Source organism: Corvus kubaryi, unplaced genomic scaffold, assembly GCF_017639235.1.
Source record: "Corvus kubaryi isolate FWS band 111438036 unplaced genomic scaffold, C.kubaryi_AGA036_p1.0 72, whole genome shotgun sequence".
Lineage (NCBI taxonomy): Eukaryota > Metazoa > Chordata > Aves > Passeriformes > Corvidae > Corvus > Corvus kubaryi.
In genome coordinates this window covers 4,048,581-4,072,107 of record NW_024582060.1, presented here as the reverse complement: position 1 = coordinate 4,072,107, position 23,527 = coordinate 4,048,581, and the positions used below count along the sequence as shown (strand labels likewise).

Here is a 23,527-nt window from a genome sequence, read left to right as displayed (position 1 = left end):
TTCTTGGTAGCAGGAGGGTTCCCATGTGTCCCTTTCAGCCTCAGAAGACACCTGGGCACTCCCTGTCTCACTCTTGCCCTCTCCTCGCCACACGTGCCCCAGAGCTCTTACAGGCAGGGTTGTAGGAGGAAGAAATCCAACTCCCTCTGCTCAGGCTTTCCTCTGTTGCTCAGCAGAGGAGGCAGCACAGGGGATGCTATAATGAATAAGCCACGTTGGGTGTATTTTTCTGAAGAAACCAAATGTGTAACCTCTGGAGTGAAGACATTAAAATAACTGCCAAGCAGACACAATGACAGTGCTGTCATGTACTGCTGACAGCCAGAGAGCCAGTGTAATTGCCATTTATCCTAAGGAAGGGAACTCAAATGAATTAGAAATAACACTGTGTTTACATGCAACTGCCATAATATAATTTTTCCAGGCAGCTTGGATACCAACACTACTGAGTTTATGATGTTTGGAATGGAATTTCAGAATATGAATCCATCTCTAATTTCTCCCCTTTAGAGACTACAAAAATACATTTTTAATCACATCCTAATTAGAGAAGGGCCTGAAACACTCTTGAAGAATTGAAATCTCAGGAAGAAATCACTAAGCTGGGACTTAGAAGACTGAGTAGCAGTTCTTCATTTGTTATTCTCCCTTATGAACTTTGACAAATCACTTGGCAAGACTGTACCTTATTTCATTTCTTGTGGTATGCAAATAGGAACAGGGAGGGACAGGGGATGAAAACTCTGTGAACCAGACAATGCTGAGTTTTTTCCAGGGTAAGAAGAAGCCCATAAAATTCAATTCCTCTTTTTTTTTTCATGCAAAACCACTTTACCTTTCGTTTTTTAAAGCTGTGAGTCCTTTTGCCTTGAATTTGCAACAGGAAATGTAGAATTCTAGACTATTACACACCGTGTAACACAAGGGCAGCTCTGTTTTAACATAAGGGCACAATTCACTTGTGGGGCTCTGTTAATTTGGTGAATTGCAGTGAGTCATCATGAGTGGTTTAGCAAGAGCAACAGATTTCAGAGGTTAAATTACATCATCAGAATCCAGCTGCTCACCGTGCCTTCCCTTTCCTACCAGCGCTACCTGTGCCTTTTTTTTCATTAATTTTTAAAGTGTGGTGCTTATATCCAGTGAAGGAATTTCTCTGTGGGAGTTGTTTTTGTTTTTTTTTCCCTTGAAAGTAAGAAATGCAAATAAGTTTCTAACAAAAAAAAAAAAAAAAGAAAGGAAGGAAGGGAAAATGCATTTCTAATTCAATATGCAAAATGAGGTCTGAAACACACACTATGGGCATGAATATTACTAAAATATTAGCTCTTACTAAGCGATAAATTAAGTACTAATGGAAAAAAAAATAAAAGGAAGGGAAATAAAAAGTAACAGAGCGTGGGAAATCTGATAAACATGGAAGAGACCTCTATTGCTTATATTTCACAATAAAACCCAGTTACTGTTAGCTACACTCAGCTGGTACATTTTTGGTTTTCCCACACTCTGTGCTAGATCATAGCCTCTTTGAAGTCCAGGTGATTTTAGCTTCAAATGATAATAGAATACACGTCCAATAATTACTTCCAATCTATCCAGCTTGGGCAGATGGACTTGAGCTCAGGCTCTGCATTTTTGCAAAGTGTCATGCTCTACTTGCAGCTCATTTTAGACAAGGACCAAGTGCTGTTCTGTTGCAGGTACAAGACAAACTTGCTCTGGCTACGGCTGAAGCAAGAGTTCCCCCCAGGGATGGCTTCTTCACTCACTGGTGTCGATGCAAAAGCTGTCAAATACCAAATGAGGACCCTGGAGCACTTGTAGGTTTTTCCTATCTGATTTGTGTCATGTATCCCAGGCGTGAAAGTCAGCCACCAATGCTACTACAGAAAACCCCAAACAGTGCCAGTTCATAATCTCTTGTCAAGGAACATAAACATGAGAAAACGGTGGGTCCTTTTGTCTTTTCAAACCAAGAAATGAAGGCAATTAGCATTCGGATTTCTACTGAAGGTGGAATGCTTGTCACAGTAGTCAAGTATGCAGTTCTTTGCTTCATCGAGATGGTCTTTTCTGGCACGCTGGAGAACTACCACCTCCATGTTCTACCATTTGTACAACTTTTTCCTTAGCAGCATCTTAAAACAAGCTCTGCACAACATTTACACTGTGCACAACATTTGAGAAATACCAATGGTGAGGAAGATGCTACTGACAAAATCAATAGGGAAACTGTAATTTAATAACGCATTGCATTTCACACGCGGACTGCAAAGCAATGTGAGGAAACTAATTAACTAAGCGTCAGCCCACTGCCATCAGGGAGCTCAGTATTATTCTGTATTCTGCACTCTCCGGTTTTTCTTAGACCTTTCTTCTTGGTGACAGCCTGTTTTGACATCTGGCATCAAAGAGCACTGGAACCTGTTTGGTGTTCCAGGGCTGGGGTTGAATGCCCCAAGCCAACCATCTGCCTGCTTTAGTTACAGCCTCTAAAGTATCTGACTTCGTACAGTCAGCTCTAAATACACCGACTGTCTCGGTGCCTTAGTCCTCCAAGCCAACCAGAGCTGCTTATGGGTAAATGTGACTAAATCAGGAAGGCAACTTGTGGCAAAAGCTTCACATCAAGAGTGAGCAGCTTCAGAAGATCAAAACATTATGGGACGTGAGCAAGAGAGCCTTATTCTCCCCAGGGACTACTTGTGGTTCTGCACGGAGGGGAATACCATAATACAATCTTCCTGGAAACCTGGATCTCCCTTCAGAAGGACACAGAACCTGTTCCCCTACTGCACCTCAAGGACAGAGGCTCATATAAACACATGGAGCACTAATTAAACATGCCAGAACTGGGGCTGGGCTGTACAGTGTTCTAGTCCATAGCAGAACCCAAACAGTCAGAATTATTAATACTTTCAGGAGATATAAACTCGAGAGAAGGAAAATAAACAAGCTAGATATAAAAATATTTTTGATGATTTTTCTTTCTTCCTTCCTTTTTTAAAGAGCCTTTATAAAAGTCTGATTGTGAAATCATTCCTGATATCTGCTCTCACTGCCTTGTAGCGAGCTTGGTATAATGAAATGCTGACAATATTCAGGATAATTCAGAATTCACCTCACTGGGAGTACTGATTCAGTATTCATGTCAAGTAAATTTAACACTGATTTCTAATCTTTCTATTGCTGGGAGCAGAGTACAAATTCATAAATTTTAATACTTATTTTACTTTAGTAAGTGTAATTACCTACAACATTTATAAATTAAAGCAGTGTAAGAGAAAGATCCTGGTTTGATCAAAATTCATAACCTGATCCTATTGGGCATTAACCTTATTTCGTATTGATCCTAACAAAGAGACAGATGATTTTTTTGCTTGAGAGAGAATTTACCAGATCCATGGAAAGCTACAGGCCATAAACTTGAGTTATTTCTCAAAACAGACAAATATTAAGACCCCTACAACCTCAGAAAGCAATGAAATTTGTGGGGGGAAAATGTACTTTTTTTCATGGCAACCACCTCTTTCCAGCAGGCTCAGTGAACTTAACTCCTCCCCAGACTGACTATGGCATTACTGCAGAGTTTACCTTCAAACCAAGAGTGTTTCTGGGCACTCTCAGCCAGCAAGAACCTCCAGGGCCACTCCTGGTTTGCTACCTGGCACCTTGGCATGACCGGACACCTCCTGCCTTAGCTGGACTGGTGTCTCCCCTGGATGCCAGCAGTGTGCAGAATGCCATGGAACAAAGACTTCAGCGAGCTCACTGGGGCATGGCAGCAGCCTAACTCCAAAGTCGAGGTGAAGAGTAGAAAAACATCTCTGCAATACGTATGTTTCAATGTGTTTCTCAAGTGGGCAATTAGCACATGCATGGCAGATCTCCTGAGAGCTGAGCTCACCTGCTTCCACAGCTCACCCTGAGTGGTGCGGTATCCAGAGCAACTCAGCCCAGGATTCTTGTTCTCTGTTTGTACCAGGTCTGAACTCACTGTTTGGACCTTTTGTGCTACTGCTAGTTTAGCAGTTAAATGATAGTGATCAATTTTCTAGGCTAAAGAGAGCTGCTTTTGTTTGTGGTTTGGGTTTCGGTTGTTATTCTCCCCTGTGTTAAACAAAGGTTTTGCCTTAAGTCTAGAAGTGAAGGACCCAAACTTTAAAAGGAGGAGTTCTTGAAAAGGAAAAAATGAATCCCCCTGTAACCTCACTGCTCAAGGCCAGAGACACATTAATCTTCCCCGACCATGTTGTGACCCTCACCACCACTAACTACATAGTGAGGAGCAGATTGGGTTACCTGTCACACAGCTTTCATCAAACACCCACTAACCACATTTTTGCTTCTGTTTCTTCATTCTCTTCCTTGATTTTGCTGCCACTGACAACAAAAATAGATGGCTCATCCTTCAGACTATACTGGCTCAGGACACCACTGCAGGAATTATGATGTTGCAAGTTCTTTCTCAATTTTATTATAGATTCATTTTATGATTTTGTATAAAACTTTTACACCCAGATTCTCTGTAATAATTAGGCACCTGAATATTAGTGACATATAAAAATTATTCTGGGACTTTAACTGCCTTGTGCCTCAGCTCACTCTCACATCTGTATCTTTGCTTAAAGGCACCTACAGAGAGGCAGACCATGGACCCATACTGCACATGCCTAACACTTAGGACATCTTTGCATTATCTCCTTGATCCTTTGTAAAAGTTAGAGCAACCATTAGTAATTTTCAATAGTCATAATGGGTTTAATATGATAATGGCATGCCTAATCAAATAAACTCTGCACAGGGAGACACTTCCAAAGGCAGAGAAGCCAGAATGGGATTTATTTTGTCTGATGGATTAAAAGAAATGGTCCCAGCAAAAGAGATAATGAAACCTCTGTCTGCAGAGAGATTAAATTAACTTAATGGACACTCAAATTAAATATGCAGAGATACAATCCTTTCTGAAATGTGGAAAACTGATGATCTTGGAAACTGTCCTATCACTTGGAGCGCATAACAACCAGCTGAATTGTTGTGATGCAGAGTGCAGCTGCAGACACTTTCATAAGATTTTATTTTGCCTAAAAACTGAGTACATAAGATTATTATCAGTGCAGAACTAAGGGAGTGGAAGACAATAAACATTCAGAGTTTACCTTTTATGGTTTATGCTTTTGACTCTGTAATGTCAGAAATTAGATTAAATTAGGTGCTGGACAGAAGGGGAAAATGGGTTAAGTATTTAGATAGGCTAAGGGAACAGTGCAGCATCTCATTTAGCAAGAAGTGAATTACCACAGTCATTAATAATGTATGCCTAAGCATTAACATAATGTTCTGTTATTTACCTGCTCCCCTCATTGTGAAAATTACTTTAGAAGTCACCCCTGATTTTCTTTGCTTGTGCGAGCACACATTGTGCTTTGTCATGACTCAGATCCTTTCCTCCAAAATCTTTGAATATTTTGTTTTGTAAAACAAGAAATCTGCCACAGTTTGTGTAAATAAACTTTTGCTTTGCATATGAGCATGTTTATTCAAAAAGAAATGAAGCAAGGCTGAAGGGAATATGTCAAAGAGAAAGAAATCTACAGGTGACATTAGTAACACATTTTCAGAGACCTTGAGAAATCAGGAATTATTTGTTGGTATCCTTATATCCTAAAAACATCCAAACCATCTAAACACTTTATTGCATAATATTATCAAGGATTATAATTTCTCAGAAAAGAAATAAGATTGGTAATACACATACCTAAGGTCAGAGATGATGAATCTTCTGTCAAGGTATTTTTGGACCAATTGAGGAAGAAGCTGAGTACTAGCTCATTCTGAAAGAGAATACAAATACTGTAGGTAATATCATTTGTTGTGCTTTGTTCCTTGTATCATTCCCCTCCAAGAAGCTTGCTGGTAATTTTTTATTGCATATATTAGAGTTAGCAATGAAAGGGAGCTTTTCCCCTATGATCATGGGCAAGGAATCTGGGGAATGGCTTCTGCTCAGGCACTGGGAGGATGATGGTGCCCTTTAGCACTGTCTCAGGGATGCTGCATTGGTGCCTACCTGGCCCCTTTCTGTCAACACACTTCCAGACAGCAGCAAGCTGTGGGGGCCAGAGATTTGTGCTCTTGCTTGATCTCCAGTAGCTCAATATTTGCATTAGCAGCTGCAAGTACTTTGACAGAGCAGCCCATCTGTGAAACAAAAGCAGGAGCCCGTCTTTACTTAGAGCTGTGTAGTCAGCAGGAAACTTGCCCTTGGCACGGGACTGACCCCAAGTACCTGACCTCGTGTGTGCCTCCCCGAGGCTCAGATATTGTACAAACCTCCCTCCCACGGCAGCTTAATGGACACTCACACTGAAAAGCTCCATACAAAGTTAAATCCTACCAGAAACCCACAGGGAGAGAAAGGCATGATCATATTTCACCATCCTGTTTAAAAGAGTAATCCGCCTTATGTACTGCTATAACTTTTATTTTTATGTACTGACCTGTGCTGCTCTAGTGAACATATATAACAGGTAGTTACATTCAGCTGGAGAGAATTAAAACAATAAACCAAATCCCCAGATTTCAGTATTTTGCAAGGTAATAAAAACGTGAATTCTTAAATGGACTCTTATGAGCCTGAATCAAAGCTGGACAGTAATTGCATTTTATTAGCTTTTCATAAAGCCATATTTCAGAATGGCCACTCTTTAAGATGGTTAGGATTATTACATTCGTGCTGATGTTACTTGGACTGACACTGTAATGAATGGATAGAACAAGAGACTTTTCAGATTCCAGCATTAAAATATCACCATTGTTTTTTTCCAGCCAGAGGAAAATAACGCGTCTCTTATCAGCAAGATGTACTTCTTGTAGTATTTGTGTTGTTTCAATTTGACAAGTTGTAGCATAATTTGTGCAAGGAAAAAGAAAAGGAAGAGGATAGTGACAAAAACAGCTAGAGAGGAGTTAACACGTGCTTACAGCATACAGCAGACAGAGGAACAGATGTGTATGTTCAGTGGAGAGATAAGATTTAGCAATCTGGATTTATTTTAACAGTTGCCTTTCATTTTTCACTCTACTGTTTGAAGTTTTTCCTTCCATACTGATATTTTCTTTAAAAGAAAAATCAGGGGAGAAAAAAAAAAAAAGAGAAGAAAGAGAAACCAACATAATTGTTTTCCTTGAATTGAGTGATGGATCCTTAAGTTATTAGCAGTGGACTGCCAATACACCTGTCTGTACTGAGCATGAGTAATTATTCTCTCATCTGATGAAGACAGCTTACAGGGGAAAGCCCATACACCTGCCACAGCTTCCAGTAGCTTTAAACAGCTGAGTTATTCCCTAAAGAACCTTCACTCGCTCTTTCAGCACAAGTCCCAAGTGCAGGAAATCTCCAGGGTTGAGAGTATATTTTTGGCAGCCCGGCCTTTATTTGACAGCATGAAAATAAGCAGAGAAACTTAAGTAGCCCTATGAGTTCAAAGATCTTGAGAGAAGTAGGCAGGAGGTGGAAATAAAGATACACAAACTGACTTGAAAGAGAAAAAATTCCACACTGAGCAGCTCGGTGTTCTTTCTGCTTCCTCTCCACCTACTCTTTCTGCAACAAATGGAAACGCAGGAACCAAGAGGTTTGTAAACACGAGGTGCAAAGATGTTTCAGGCAATAATTCCAAAATCTCATTCTAAAGGAGCGAACACTGAAAAAAATGACTTTTGGTTTAAGTACAGAAGTGGAGCCATGCAGAACTTAGAGCAGGCATGAACAGGACAGGCATGAACCCTGCTGGTGCCACAGCTGATGGCAAAGCTTTCCTGGCCTGTGTGCCCATCATGCTCAATGGGTACCGAAGCCTGTGGGGAAGCAGCAAGGCTGATCCTGGCAGAAGGAATGCAAAAACCTGATGGAACAGATCATGTGGCAGGAGCAGATGCAGCAGATTGTCCACGGCAAAGTGCTTCAAAAGCAGTGGGGAGGTGTCTCTTGGGTGTTTGTGGAGATAAGCATTTTGCTCACTGTTATTTAAAGGACAGCAATTTCCCCCTGACCTGTGCTAATCTGCCTGCTGCAGGACCCCACCACTTAGATTTCCACCAGAAAATGTGTAAGTACCTTATTAAGTTCCCCCTTTGTCAGCAGACCTCCAAAAAAAACACACTGAACTTTTAGGTGATTCCTAAATCTATGAGACCTCCATCAGTTGGAGCCCAGTTCATGCGACTGAGGCACAGAATTAAGCCTGCACCTAGGTACACTGCTAAATAGAAACAGGTCTAGCAGAGCTTTGAACACATGTTTGAGCTGTTTTAAGGTGGAGAGAGTCCATTTCTAACCCAGCAATTTTTGTTACACAGAAGAGACTCTGGGTGGGAATCTCAGAGACCCTGTGATGGTCTTGGCAGAAAGGAAGGCACTGAGGATGACCACAAGTGCTCACTCACCCTTTTCCTCCTGGAATTCTTACCTTTAAATCGGCACGCAAAAATTCCCTAAAATACTGCACACTTAGGGATTCTTAGGAAATCCTCCTATCGTTTTATCTGTTCTTACCTAATAAGACAATAATCTTCAATAGGTAATTCTGATATTTTTGCAGGTCACTCAACATATTAGCCTGATCAGGAGCAAACAGGTATGTACGGTCAGTCTGGCTAGAACTCAGAGATATTTTTCAGCCATTAAATTCAAAAGGGACAAATTCCACCTTTACTTGCACTAGGATACAACCGAAATAAAATATTTCAGTGGCCTTGGGGGGCTGGCACAGCCCTGCATCACTGCAGCATGGTCGAATTTGTCTACTGCTCTCCTTCAGTGACTAACTAGAAAAGCACTCTGCAGTTTGTGAAACACAGCCAGATTTCAAGCCAGATTTAATTTCGATAGAAAGAAAAGCAGCCTCCCCTCCGCTTTCAGCTTTCTTTTCAGCTGTGCTAGAGTAGATTTGGGGTCAGAGAACACCCATGCGCCTGTTACACTTTAACAGGATGGAGAATCAGCAGGAAAGAAAGAAACCAGAAAAAGCTGACCTTGGTGCAGCTGCTGCGACTTCAGGAAAGGACAGAGGAAGAGAGAGGACTTTGAACTCTCCCCATTTTGGCTCTGCTGGATGCCTCACCGCAGGAATATGGGAGTGGTGGGAGTTCAAGGGACCCATGTACCCTGGGAGCACTTTGTACACTCATGGTATGTACCCCATACAGGCATGTGGGGCTTTTTTCTCATCTCTGCAAGTCCCAAGGAGCACCAGTGAATAAAGTAGAAATGAAATATGGGAAGCTCTTATCAAACTTGATTACTTTTACAGTGTGAAATATTAGTCACCCTAGAACAATGCTGTGGTCCTGGTTTTTACTGTGTGCTTGAAAATGAGTGAACATAATTTACAATCATTTCCATTTACATCCTCTTTAAAGTCCTTTTACAAAGCCTGTAAGTCACCATAAAGCTGTTTATAGAACCTATCCACAGCTGAAACACCATCACTGTTTGCTTACCTGTGTGCACAAGGTTTATCCTCACCCCCAAAGTCCTCAGTTAATTTGGATACTTCGAAAATCTTTATAGACTCAAATCCCAAAAGACACTATATTTTTTTTTAATGATCAGCCTACTGTGCACCTGAACTTACTTTTGTATTTGTCACAGACTTAATTAATGGAGCCTTACCTTGCTTTTGTGTCCCCAGGCAGTGTACAACCCTCCTACAACACAGCCATAAAATCACGAGCCACTAGGGCAGCCCTAATTTGTATGATGAGATTTGGGCTGCAGTCTCCATTCAGCCCATTGCTCAGTTGGAGTTGAGTGAAACACAGAAAAATATGACATGGGTCAGCAGCAGCTGTCTTTTGTCACAGATTCTTTATGCTTTGAGAACATATGTTTTTGTCATCTTCCATGTCACCCACCTTCAGTTCATTGTTCCTTGGTGCTTCACCTCTTATTGGTGACATCACTTGGTTGTTTTGCCATTTAATGGAGCAAAACTCAAAGTTTCTGAAGAGTGCTGAGAATTTTACCCTGCAGATCTAGAAAACTCAGGTATTTCAGTGTATGCAGATGATGAGTCAGTCAGCAATGGTGCAGCTGGCTCAAACCTAAATGTTCCTTCGCTGTGATCAGAAATATTGACACTGGTTTGGGACAAGTAGAATGAAATTTTTTAAAAAAGGACGCCGAAACCCATTTTTCATCCTGTTCTACTTGACTCAGTATGACAATGAAGGTGCATCAACTTCTGCATGTCAGTGATTGATGTAATGAATGCAGCTTGTTGTTCATGAACACAGTCTGGTGGAGGAGTTATTTATAACAGTGCTAACCTGAATTTCAGAAAGGACTCCCATTCCAGGCAATTCTTCAATGAAAGTAACTAAGTGAGGTTTGTGCTTAAAGTAAACCACAGACTTAAAAAAAATGCCTTGAATAGGGATGGGCATGAGCAAGTTTAAGCATTTAAACTGGTCCAAGAACAAATATCTCCATCAACTGATGTTTCTGCATTTATTGGATCTGGCACTAAAATTCAGACATAGAGAAAGAAGAAGTTTCTGCTCATCAAAGAAGGGTTTGAAGAAACATTTAATTCCATTTGAGCTCCAGTGCAAATAAGAAGGCAGCTGTTTTCCACCTCTCCTCCTTTGTTCCAACCATTTAGCAGAAAAGGTCAGTGACATTCTGACCTACTCTAAATTATAATAAAATTTTCATCATCAGAACTCAGTCTGGACTTACACCTAAGGCACGACTGAGGAAGGAATTTGGATGTAATCTGATTCTTTCTTCATTTCTAGGATTTATAATTACTTGATTGGTAGAACCAAGCATGTAGTCAGTCCTGTGTGGACTGGACTAAATTCTTCAGAGCAGAAAATGGCGCATAGTCACTTAGGGTAATGTGTTTACAGTGATTACAAGTGTTACAATGGTATTTTTTAATGAAATAAAAGCTCTTCTCTCTATCTCAGACAATACTCCAGCCTACTCTGCAGCTACAATACATTACAGCTATTAGAATTCAGCATAAAGAAATGACTGTAGCGAGAAAGTAAAAGGAATTCTGTTCTCCTGGAATCTGTTCCTTCTAGATTTCTTCACAAATTTATGAATTAATTGAATTAATTATTTATTCCTACATAGTTTTACTATTTCATAGGAATGACAGTTTGACAGTGCTTGAGAACTGACAACTCACTAAATGGTTTCAGCCAGGCTCTCTAACAATTTGAGAAAAAGGACAAATTTGACTGCAAAGTTGTCATAAGCACAAGAAGGGACAAAATAATTGTATTTATTTTTATCAAGAAAGCCTCCTAGCTTGGCTTTCTGCTCAGACTACAGCCAAGATGACACCATGATATTTTAAAAGACTCATACCAAAGTGAAAAGTAAAAAAGAAGGGAATACAAAGGAAATTACCCACCAACTGCTCTCCTTGTTCTAAGTGGGTCAGAACATGTCAGTATTTTCTAAATTTCTCCCATCTCCCAGCAGGAGAAGCATATTGAAGTAAAAATAATGATTCAATGTTTGTGGAGTATCAATAACTTTAAAGGTTATCATCCAGAACTGCAGGTTAGCTGCATGGGGGTAAGCAAGATGATTTCCCACATGCAGCAGCACTTTACAGATGGAAACAATCTGCTCATTACTCCGTTTGTTACCCCTTGCCCTCCAAGTCCAGCACACCAGTAGCAGCACAGCCCCCACAGGTACAAAACTGATTTCTTCTCCTCATGGTTCAGCCCTCCAGCCTGGAAAATTGCCCCCCTGGGCTGACTCAGAGCCACAGCAGTGTCTGTCCCCAAGCAGATCTGTCCAGAGTTACCTGCGAACACCTCAGTCATGGTTGTGTTCCAGTGCTGGGAGGATGTCCCCAGCTCCAGGGGTGTGTGCTGCAGGCCCATGAAGGGAGGAGCAAGGGCACTGGGAAGCCCATTGCCAGGCAGCCTGCTCTGGCTGGGCACTAACCCACGGAGCGGGAGGCACAGCAGAGCTCCTGTGCACGACCGGGAAATGTTTTTATGACTATCCCAGGGCTTTAAGCAGTCTAATTTTTCAGCTGTAGATCAGGCTTCTGCACAGCAGTGTTTGGCCCAACTTGAAAATCCGTGTACCTTCCAGCAGCCCAGAGCACAGCAGAAGATACTGAGCTCTTCATTTCTAGGTCATGGGCTTAGATCAGCTTTTCCTCAGCTGTGACCAAAAGGAGCTAATGTAAAATAAACCCATGGCCCTAACGTGAGGTCAGAAAGGAATCACAGAACCCTTAGGGTTGGAATGGACCTCTGGAGATCACCCAGTCCAATCCCACTGCCACAGCAGGGTCACTGGCAGCAGGTGACACAGGAACATGTCCAGGTGGGCTCGGAATGCCTCCACAGAGGGAGACTCCACGACCTCCCTGGGCAGCTGTTCAGTGCTCTGCCACCCTCAGTGTAAAAAGGTTCTTCCTCAAGTTGAGGTGAAACTTCTTGTGTTTTAATTGCACAACAATCAACCCAAACTTGAGCAGATTATTTCCCAGTGTGAGTCAAGGGAACCAAGTACCCAAGTCAGCTGTTCACACCAAATTAACTGTAACTCTGTGAGACAAAAAGATTTTTATCCTATTTGGAAATCTTTTCAATTTCAACTCAGGGCTCAGAATTTATATTCATATTAATAAGATAACTCCTGTTTGTCTTGCATATGGACAATTTCCTCTTTAATCTCCATTACAAAGTCACAGCTGGGAAAGTTATATAGTTAGGCAGCAAACTTTTTTTATTTTCTTCCTGCAAGTTGTTTGAGATTTTGGAGAACAAACATCCTCTCATACCCTCTTTTGGCTGTCCATACCATTAAACCAAAGCATCCCCAGTTTGTGCTGTGGCCCTGAGGCCATGGGACAGGACATGGCTCACGTGGCAGAGGTCCAAGCTCTGCTGCAGAATGTGCCAACAGTGAAACAGCAGGGTCAAGCACGAGCTCGTGCCTTGACTCACTTGAATTTACTAAGCCTCTGTGTAAGCCTGGGGTCTAATGTAAAACACCATTTTTTCCCTGCCTGACAGCTTTCCTGACAAAGGCTGCTCGCTGGAGGATGCTCCTTTCTCTCAGACCCTGGTGTCACTGTCAGTAATTGACCATTCAGCTTCTGCAGCATCATGATTTAACATCTTCCCAGGGTGCCCATGGCCCCTTTGCTGCTCTCAGCTCCGGCTTTTTTGCTGCTGAGGTGCACAAAGCTTTGTCCTGCCCCAGACAATGAAAAGTCCATGTTTGTTACCATTTTGGCTTTCCATTTTTAAACAGGAGGAGAACCTCAAACCTCAGAAAAAAATAATGAATAAAACAAATGTGAAAACACCAATTTTAATGGACACAAATGTACCATTCTGATATTATTGAAACATTCTGGGTTAGGTCTTATGTTTGCAAAACTGTTTCTTCTACCTGTTAGGTGCATTTTGAAATGGGTATTTCTGGGCTGAAAGGATGGAACTTTTCATTTAACAACTGTCAAAATCAGACTTTTCAATATTTCAAAGCTTACTTCTTTTTTTAGACATTACATTCCTCAGAACCTACTCCTTACTGTCAAAAATTCAGTGAATCACTATTTTTCGATGGCAGCAAAAGAAGAAAAGTTTTTCTGAAAAATGCCCTGCTAGGTCTGATGAACTATTTCTCAGTCATACTTGTCCTTGTCTTAAGTTTTGATGAATGCTGCAATGGCTCCATCCCAAAATGCATCATTACAAGATATGTCACTTATGTATTTTTTTTTTTTTTTCCTAAAACAGGCAATGGAAAATTTCCTGAATCTTTTGGTAAAATGCTGCTAGAAGTCATGTGCAAATAAAAGAAATACTGGAATTGCTCACATTAGCCAGTTTCCTGGAGCCACTTAATAGCTGCTTCAGATAGAGATTCAAATCCTTCACTCTTTTGTGTTCAAGATCCGTAAAAGGTAAATGCCATGAATGGGGAAACCTGCAAAAGAAGAATATTCGTAAGCATAACTCTTGGACTGTATTTGCTGAAAATATTTCCAGCTCTACTTAACGGAAGAAAGACAAGACTTCCTGAGAGGTTTTGCAGGTAAGGGAACGGATGTGTGCAGGGTCCAGAGGATTTTTTAGCCCCTGACTCAGTTTCTTCTAATAATTTGCTAGTAAATTGTCTCATACTGAAGCACTTTTTCTCTCTAAATAATTAATTAAAAATTATGTAAATAAATAAAAAAATCTTAAAAGACACTCCTTTGCATTTTATGGTTTCTAAATATATCTAAATAATTGTCCCTTTATGATCCCAAGAAAACACTGCCTTTTTGCACAACAGATCTCTGATTGCAGCCCAGAGTTGACATATCCTTACCACAGAACATTGAGCACCAAAGCCTTACAGCAACAATGTGACATTTGATGAATATATCATTGCTTGCATTTTTACCTCAGCTATTTAGAGTGTAGATAAGGTTTCCAGAGTCAATCCCTGATCTCATATCTAATTTCAGGGACTAGCATATTAAAAATAATAAATGAAAACAAACTATCTTCATAGTAACAAAATCAATCCCAACAAAAGCGGTAACAATAAAAATAGCACAAGTAATGCTCTTGCTGAATTTTTATTAAGATGAATTTAGTTTTGGGTTAGTAAATAAATCACACATGCATAGAATGGCCTTATGTCAATCTTCAAATACTTTGGTGGTTGAAAATGTCAAAACCTCCCATTTCTTTACTTGAATCATCTTTGCATTTTAGAGACCATGCATATTAGATCAGTCAAAAGGTTAGAGTTTTAACAACACACATGATCAATTTATATTAACCTTGCCCTGACAAAGGTTATTTATCTCTCAGGCTGAAGGAGCATTAGAAAAGCTATCTGTGCTAAATTGCACGTAATGGGTTTTGTGATACGGATTGCTAATAGCAGGATGCATAATTAACATTATGCTTTATGTCCTCTAACGCATGAGACAGAGAAAAGTAGAAGTTTTCATCTGGTTGTATTTCAACTCCCCCTGCCACCACTGTAAATAGTCAAGTGTGTCTTGTTTACAAACCTCTTTTTTTTCTGCTATGAGCTTTTTTATCCACTAGATCTCAACAGGTATCTGACGGGCTCAGACGAAGGAGCTGTCTAGTTTGTGATACACTGGAAAGGCACACTCAGCCAGCCTGCAGAAAGGCAGCTGGAAAATCCTGTAGGGAAAAACTCAGGGCTGATGTAACGTAGTTTGCAACGAAACCAGCGAGGGACCAGGATGACATCAGCATGCTGCATATATGTATGAACTTTTGATGATTCCTGCCCGTGGCACTGGACTCTTCCCTCACCAAATCACAGTGGCAGGACACATAACAGGGAGGGAAGAGTGACATGACCCAGGACCATGACATATGTGAACAGCACAGCTAAAAATAGAGCCCAGGTCATCTGGCACACAGAGATAGCCTGTGAATGTTCTGAGGCACAAAAGGACTTCTTTCAAGGGATGGGAGAGAAGAACTGTTTGGAAGCAGCTTAAAGTGAATTAGTCTGTGTAACACAAAGAGAGGGCTCTGGCTGGAAAATGCAGGCCCTCAGAAGATGCATCCGAAGCACAGTGGCCAAACAGAGGACAGAGAAACTGCTGATTGATAGCACCAATAACAGCTGGAGTGAGGGACAACACGAACCTTGTGGCAGCACTGAACCCTTCTTGTAAAAGCCTTTGTGCTTTTGCTGAATCGTGTCTGTGGCTGAAAGCGGCCTTGCCCGTGTTGGGGCACTTGTGTTAGAAAAGGTGAACGTTCCAACCTGACACTCATCTTTGCATCTACTTGAAACGGATCAGAAAATATAAACTTGCACCCTGTGCAGATGTCCTACAGAGCACATTCCATTTCCTACTTGTCTGAACATTGTTCTGTCTACAAATTGTGTCACTTACGTGCTTTGTTGGGCGAAAAGGTTTTTGGCACTTTAGAAAACAATAATTAAACACAATTAACACCCTCTGAGAAACCAAATGAGAAGGATGGTGCTGGAGTGCAAGGGCTTGCTTAGGGCAGCTGTGTTCCTAACTTTTAAATAGGGGCTGAATGAACACATGTCAATAGCAAAATTTCAAGATTCTGAGAAGTCTGAGCTTTTGCCATTCATTTCTGACAATGCACTCAGTATTTAGCACTTGTATGAAGAAGCACTCTCATATTTCATTGTTTTCTCCTAATGAGACACGAATATGTACAATTTCACAGAATCAATACCAACCAGAAACCAAATCCTTTCTGTTAGCAGTTCCAATTATTCTAGTAATATTAAACATTTAACTTTTTAAATCAGACATATTTAAACTGATTTTGTGGTTACATTGTGGAACAAGGCTTTTTCCTCCCTTTGAAGCATCTGGCATCAGCCAGAGCTGGAGCTTTGTAACACACAGGCAGACTAATGGTCTGATATGGCATGGCAGTTTCAGTAATAACTTCCTATAAAGAAATAATTAGGTTTTTATTATTAGAATAAAATCTGGGATACATGAAAAACCTCAAATTAATGAAGTCCTGTTAGAAAACAACCCAAAACTTTAACATTAAAAAACCATGCCTATCAAGAAACATCATAAAATGGATTGTTTTAACACAATTTTAGGGAAAGATCTTGCAGTGACAGGATACTGCTGGGACTGAATTATGGCAATAAAGCACTGGAGCTCCTAGAGACAGCCTCAGTATACGCAGATTAACCCTCTGTGAGTTCTGAAGTGCTCTTTAGCAGTGAAAATGTTGTGAAGGATTTTATTAGAGGTAGATTTATCTGAAAAATGGCTAGTACTATTTTTGAAATTCACTACAGGGTTTCTGAGGTTTATAAGTTTCTGAAGAAAAATGTATTTTCTTTCAAAGGATTCTGCTCACCACAGGAAAAATTCATAAAAAGGTACTTGTTAAATATTTTATTTTACAACCTAATAGTTAGCCTGAAAGTATCCCCAAATCAAAACCATGATTCAAGCACTTTCAGTATTTGTTTAGTGAAATTTCAATTCTCACCAGCTGCTGCAAACCAGTTCATGTGAGAAAGCCATAATGAATCAAATTGGAGTCAATAAAATCCCCTCAGGCAGGAGACAGATTCTCTAGAATAAACTAACCTTAGCCATTTTTCAGAATACTTCTCACAAGCTCGGGGGAATACCAACTTTGGATCTGAAATTCGTGGGCTTTAAGTCAAACCATGTTGTTTGTGGCTATTTACTTCAGGTCAAACCCAAAGACCTTTCTCTTTTTCAAGCGTATCACTTGAATCTCAGCTGGTTCAAGTAAGATGCTGTATTTTAGGCCAGCTTTATGGTTTTTTGCAGACTGAGCCTGAATAAGGGCTTGTACCAGGTAAGTCAGAAGGACTGTCTAAGAGAGGACTACTTTGTACTCAGTGGTGTATGCAGTATAACGTATATGATATATATATATAGGAAAAATAACTCCTCTTGTGTTAATAAAGCCATGGACAATCGTTACATAAGGCAAAGATGATTTAAATAAGGCAGAAATAAACCATGGGACCCACTGCCCCAGGAAACTGTAAAGAAATAACATTCAGAAAATGAAAAGCAGGAATGGACACGCATATGGATAAAAAGTAACATTCAGAATTATTGCAACTAATGACAGCATATTTTTCAAAAGATATAAAACTGAATGATGTGAGGCACAAAATATTGGGTTTGGGGAAGGACAGAACATAAGATTATTGTGTATTTCTCAGCTGGGAGTATGTGCATCATGTTCTAAAAATGTTCATCATGGTGCTAGAGTCAGAGATTTCTGTTCTGACCCACTGTGAGCACTCCTACATTGCTTTAACATATGGATCTTGCCATGAGTTTTGATAAACATCATGCAGAAAATAAAAACTATTAAAGGCACCTTAAATGAAGTCAACACCACTTACCCTTTAATTTCAGGAACAGTTTTGTCAGGCCCAAGCTGTTCCCCTTTTCCCCCCCATTAAAAAAGGAAAAATAAAATATAAAACTTAGACTGTCACAATGGTTTCTGATTCAGTTTCTTCTGGGGCTGAATAGAAGGCTTGATAGAATATCTTGCTCTGCCTTTGTGTTTCTAAAAATACCTCTGCCGTGAATATTCTCACGGATTTGTGTGAGCACAGGAGAGAGAACCACTTAACAGCACAATAACATTCACTAATACACTGCCTTACTCTGGGAGGGCATGAGATGGGAATTGCTTCTGGAGATGGCTGTGAAGTTTGGAGAACTGTTCGAATGATTTTTCCACGAAGGTGACCACATTGCAGGTTTGCACCACCTGGATGAGATAGAGCTGTGTGGGGGGAAAGGGAGAGGCAGAGAAGAGAAATTATCAGAGAGGCAAATTAAAAAAAAAAAAAAAGTACAAGAGAATATATAGGGTGATTTTAACAAAGAAAAACCTTCCTTTAATGCAGTGCCAAGTGCCAGAGAATTCAGTTTGTAATTCACAGTCTTTGCTGCACAGAAAGAGAAACTTGTCTGGGTAGCATACAACTCAAACACTGAAAGATCACTGCAGTGTGTGAAAACTAATAGTGCACCATTAAGGCATCGTATAACAGCCTCCAATTTCTATTAGGCTTCCTAATTTTGTGCCATGCTTTCCTTCTGGATGCTTTAATTAGCTCTTGATTTATTTTTCACTATGGGGAATGAACTGTTCTCCTTAATGGCTCCCTGCAAATATCTGTCTGCCTGGTGTTTTTGCTCTCTGGTAGCTCACTGCTTATGGCACCACTATTCATCCAATGATGCTTTTAATGTGGTACAAGCACATCTTCTATAAAGGAAGAGGGAGAGTGTATAAGTTCTTGAAAGAGTCATTAAAAATCCAGGCAAATGAGGGCGAGCAAAGAACATAATACATACAGAGTCAGGCTTTTTGCAGAATCCCAAAATGGTGGCCCTTGCGATTGACCTCTCTGTGTCCAGCATCATCCATTCCTGAGGGACAGTCTCTGGAGCTGAAGGCTTTGCAGAGCTCCCCACTGACATCTGTACAAGCGTGTGGATCAAGTTATTGAGTTTAACAGGAAAGCACTCCAAACTTTCCTTTATTTTCCTGAAGAGTGAACAAACAGAGGAGGTGCTATTTATGCATCTGTTTTGTTTCCACTCCTTGACCCCCCTTTTTATGGATACAAGACCAAAAAATCCCAGATTCTAAAGCCTACCTCCCATACCCACAGACACACACACACACACCAGTCACTGCTATTTGCACTGCAGCCCCTCCAGCCCCTGAGCTCCAGTGCTCAGAGGAGCGCTCTTGCCACAGCCTGCCTCAGGGCTTAGCTTGGAGCAGCTCTTCGTCACGAGCTGGATACCAGCCTCCTTTCAGACATCAGGGACAAGTGGAACAGTTCCATGTGTGTTTTGAGGAGTTCCAGGGCTGAAGAGCAGGTGTTCATTTTGCCAAGCAGGAGAGAAGGCACTGGTTATGATTACATTTATTTTTGGTTGCACTAACCTCACATGAGCTTACATGTGTTTGCACAAGGCTCTTGGATTCAATTTGTGATTTAGCTGTGTGCATGATGTGTTGCTAAATCCTCTACCCAGTTCTTAAAAGCTCTATCCCTGTGGAACTGCTTAAGATGAACTAAAAAAGAGAGAGAATTTTTCTCCTGGTATCTCCCTCCATCTCATCCCTGTGCAAGGGGAGCCAGAACACTGTTTTGACTTCCTAGAGTTTTGAGATCTTTCATCAAAAAAGACACAATAGATAAAAAAACCCCTAGATGAACATGGAGATATATATGTGTTGCAGTGGGGATACCGCAACACGCATATATCAAACCAGGAGTCCCGTGGAAAGGAAATACATATGGACAGACAGATTCTTGCTAGATATTTCAGAGATGTTTATTTCTCCAGCCGCATGGCCGGGGCTCTGCTGAGGAACTGTTCCAGTCACGGGACCAAGGGTCCTTCTGCCCGCGCAGGGAACACAAACCAACCCATGGGAACGAGGCTGAGCAGGGGCAGGGAAACCCCGTGTCTGTGCCCTCAGGGCCCCTCTCCCAGGGCTCCATGGCAGGGGAGGGACCCCAACACCTCACCCGTTTTATTTTAATAAAAGGAGAATGAAAACAACTGGATAAACATAACAAGAACCGTTTCAAGACAAAACAAGCCACCCTCCTGAGTCTTTAAATGTCCAAACAGATTCTCTGGAACATCTTAGGGCTGACAGAAGGGAGACAGAATTCTCTGAGCATGCTTTGTGGGGAAACTGAGGCAGGAGAGGGTTTAACTTCTTCCCTCCCCCTTTTCATCCCCCACTCGGCATTGGAAAGGGATTTTTGGGGAAACAATTGGCAAAAGCATGGTTTTGTGAGGGAAACCATGGATGAAAAAACGGATTGGGAATACACTGGGGGTAATAGGACATAGGGTAAAAGGGAAAGGTGGGATTAGGAAAGGGACACTGTAGGGGGGACTTACAATAGAGATACTGTCTAACATGACTACGATTTTTTGCATATATACTGCCTTTTACAGGAACACCATCAGGCCCAGTGACCTGCGATGCTTGTAACCCTTTTCTCCCTAGTACAATATTAAATTCCACCACCTCTCCATCTCCCAAGCTTGGGATGTATTTTTCAGGGTTATTCTTTTTAATAGCAGTTCTATGCACGAATATGTCTTGCTGGTTGTCACACCTTGTTATAAAACCATAATTTTGCTTAACATTATACCATTTTACTATCCCTAAGGTCTTAGTTACTATGATCGTTTCCTTTTTCCGACTGGCTGCTGTTTTCTGTCTCGCTGCGTCTTTGCTCTCTCCTTTGGTCGCTCCCGTGTTGGAATTGTCGGGGCTGCTGGTGCCTGCGCGCTCTTCCCGGGGTCGCGTTCGGGGCTGTGCGGGCCGGGCCGGGCCGCGCCGCTCAGTTCTCCGCGCGTCGCCTCCTCTGGTCGCAGCTTCGCTGCCGATGCCAGGCGCTGCACCCACATCTCGGCCGGGCCCCCGAGCGACGACCCCCCCGCGCCCTGCTCCAGCGCGCGTCTCGGCTGGGCGCGGCTCCGCTCCACCGCCGCTGCCGCCAGCCGCTGCCCGCGCGCCGCCCCTCTCGGTCGGGCGTTCCCGGGGCTCGCTCCACCACGCGCTGTGCTGGGCCGTGCGGGCACCGCCGGGTCCCGCCGCTCCTCGCTCCGCCACCGACACTGCGGCTCGCTTGGCTCCGCCCGTGCGCGGGAACTGCCTCGCTGCTGCTCGCAGAGCGCTCGGCGCACGTGGCCTGGGCCGCACGGTCCCTGCGTCAGGCTTCCCTTCGCCAGGACACAGCTGACATTGCTCAACAGTCTCGGTAACTAAATAATATTCACGAAAATATTCTTCCATCGGCATATATTTTGACTCCAGTATTAACTGTGTCCAAACGGTTTTCCAAAAACCCTTGGTAAGAATTAAATCCCAAGAAACATAGAAAAAGTTCTTAAACAACCATGCCAGGAAGTGTTTCAGTTCTTTCTGAGCTTGAATCAAGCTAAAATTCACAAATCGTTGTTCAAGAATCATTTTAAGTTTAAGATAAATGTCCATATGCGGCTCTGAGAGCCAAGAGTCTTCCCACGGTTCCTCCATAGTTTAGATATGGAATAGCAAAGCAAAACCAAGAAGAGGAATCCAAAGTTTCCAGGGTTTACTCACACAAATCAGTCGCTTAGGGATCGGGGATCGTTCTACTCACAATTCTCCACCATTTGTTGCAGTGGGGATACCGCAACACGCATATATCAAACCAGGAGTCCCGTGGAAAGGAAATACATATGGGCAGACAGATTCTTGCTAGATATTTCAGAGATGTTTATTTCTCCAGCCGCATGGCCGGGGCTCTGCTGAGGAACTGTTCCAGTCACGGGACCAAGGGTCCTTCTGCCCGCGCAGGGAACACAAACCAACCAATGGGAACGAGGCTGAGCAGGGGCAGGGAAACCCCGTGTCTGTGCCCTCAGGGCCCCTCTCCCAGGGCTCCATGGCAGGGGAGGGACCCCAACATATATGTACTGCAAATGTGAAAGTGAACTCAACTTGAGAAATAACACTGCAAGAAAATAACAGATCTTTGAAGAGTGAGATGCACTACTCTTTAGAAAACACTTGCTCTTTTGAATTCAGTTGCTAATTGAATTTTGAAGACCTATTAACTTCTGATGGTAATTTTTTTTTGTTTCTCTGCTTATTTCTAAGCTCTCTGAAGATATCCTAGATCTGTTCTGATGTTATAGAACAACAACACATCAGTTTCAAGTTGTATGGCAGCAAACCACTACCAAATTGTCAGGGTTTTGCTGTGTTTCCTTTTTCTTTTTTTTTTTTCTCTCCCAGTGTTGGATTATATCTAACTATGTTACAAGGGCTGGCAACACCCTTAACCACCTTCATCATGCCTTGTTCAAAGCTGAACAAATGCTTCACCTGTCATTTCAAATTAGAATCTTATTCATGGGTTTCTGTGAGTGGGTTGGAATGCGTAGTGCAATCATTTGAAATCAACTCCATTCATCGCATTAGCCTAATTTCCATGATCTCAGGTGCTCCAGCTAAAGTCTGTAGCTTCACAGATGAAACCAATCCAGAAAGAATAACGAATATTCTACCTACAGACAGCTCCCCAGCTCACCCCCCTGAAATTCAGATTTTATTCAAAATAATGTGTGAATTTATCCTACACTAATTAGGCATAGTAAACTGAGGAGAGAGGTATATGTTCCCCTTAATGTAATACAAGGAAAGGTACCTCAGAATTGATTTGGTTGATTATCTTAATTATTAATTAAATTCTTCAGAAACAGATACATACAAAATATTTAATAAATAAAGAAATTAACACTCTGATGTAAAACAAGAAAGCAAATCTCATTTCAAAATACTAGTACAAAATCAATTCAGTTATGATTAACTAGGCTGCATCAGAGGTGAACTTTTCCTTTTTAACTCCTATGTATTTAATTTAATGCATAGTTTAAACACTTCCTAAATCACTGAGACATTAGGTTATAGAATCTGTAACTGGCCATATTATAGCAGAGCAGCTAGGGAATTTGCCACTTTACTGTAAGAGGCACGTGAACTTTGCAGCTAAACACTCTGCATTTTAACTTACATAAAACAGGCCTCAGCTTGTAAATTAGTACTAATTCAGACATCATCATTACACAGAACTGATATCAGACTACCACTATTCCTTCCATGGATCCATTAGGCTTCCAAAATACTTTTAAAACCCAGATTGCTAATCACATACTTTAAATCTAAACACAGCCTTGTGTTGTCATTGTTGCAGATTTTCCCTGTGAGTTATTTGAAATGATTATATTTAAAGTCAAATAAGAACAGAAGTATGAGTTGTTTTCTCCCCTCTCGATACTCTCTTTTGTCTGTATGCAGTCCTCTTTGCTAGGATAGAAAACATTAAGCAAACCTTATTACAGGCAATGGACAAAAAATTCAAGGCCTCTTTGCT

The 23,527-nt window shown here is 41.5% G+C and overlaps 1 protein-coding gene across 3 annotated transcripts in view; it reads right to left on the bottom strand.

The window, feature by feature from the left end:
- PIK3C2G (phosphatidylinositol-4-phosphate 3-kinase catalytic subunit type 2 gamma) overlaps window positions 1-23,527 on the bottom strand; it is a 194,110-nt gene that overhangs the window by 25,241 nt on the left and 145,342 nt on the right. For all 3 annotated transcript variants that reach the window (XM_042050268.1, XM_042050269.1, XM_042050267.1), the window contains 4 exons: window positions 18,921-19,113; window positions 18,221-18,342; window positions 13,882-13,990; window positions 5,759-5,834 (listed from right to left, as the gene is read on the bottom strand). In XM_042050268.1, the coding sequence (XP_041906202.1) occupies window positions 5,759-5,834; window positions 13,882-13,990; window positions 18,221-18,342; window positions 18,921-19,113 (500 nt within the window). The remainder of the gene's footprint in view (window positions 1-5,758; window positions 5,835-13,881; window positions 13,991-18,220; window positions 18,343-18,920; window positions 19,114-23,527) is intronic.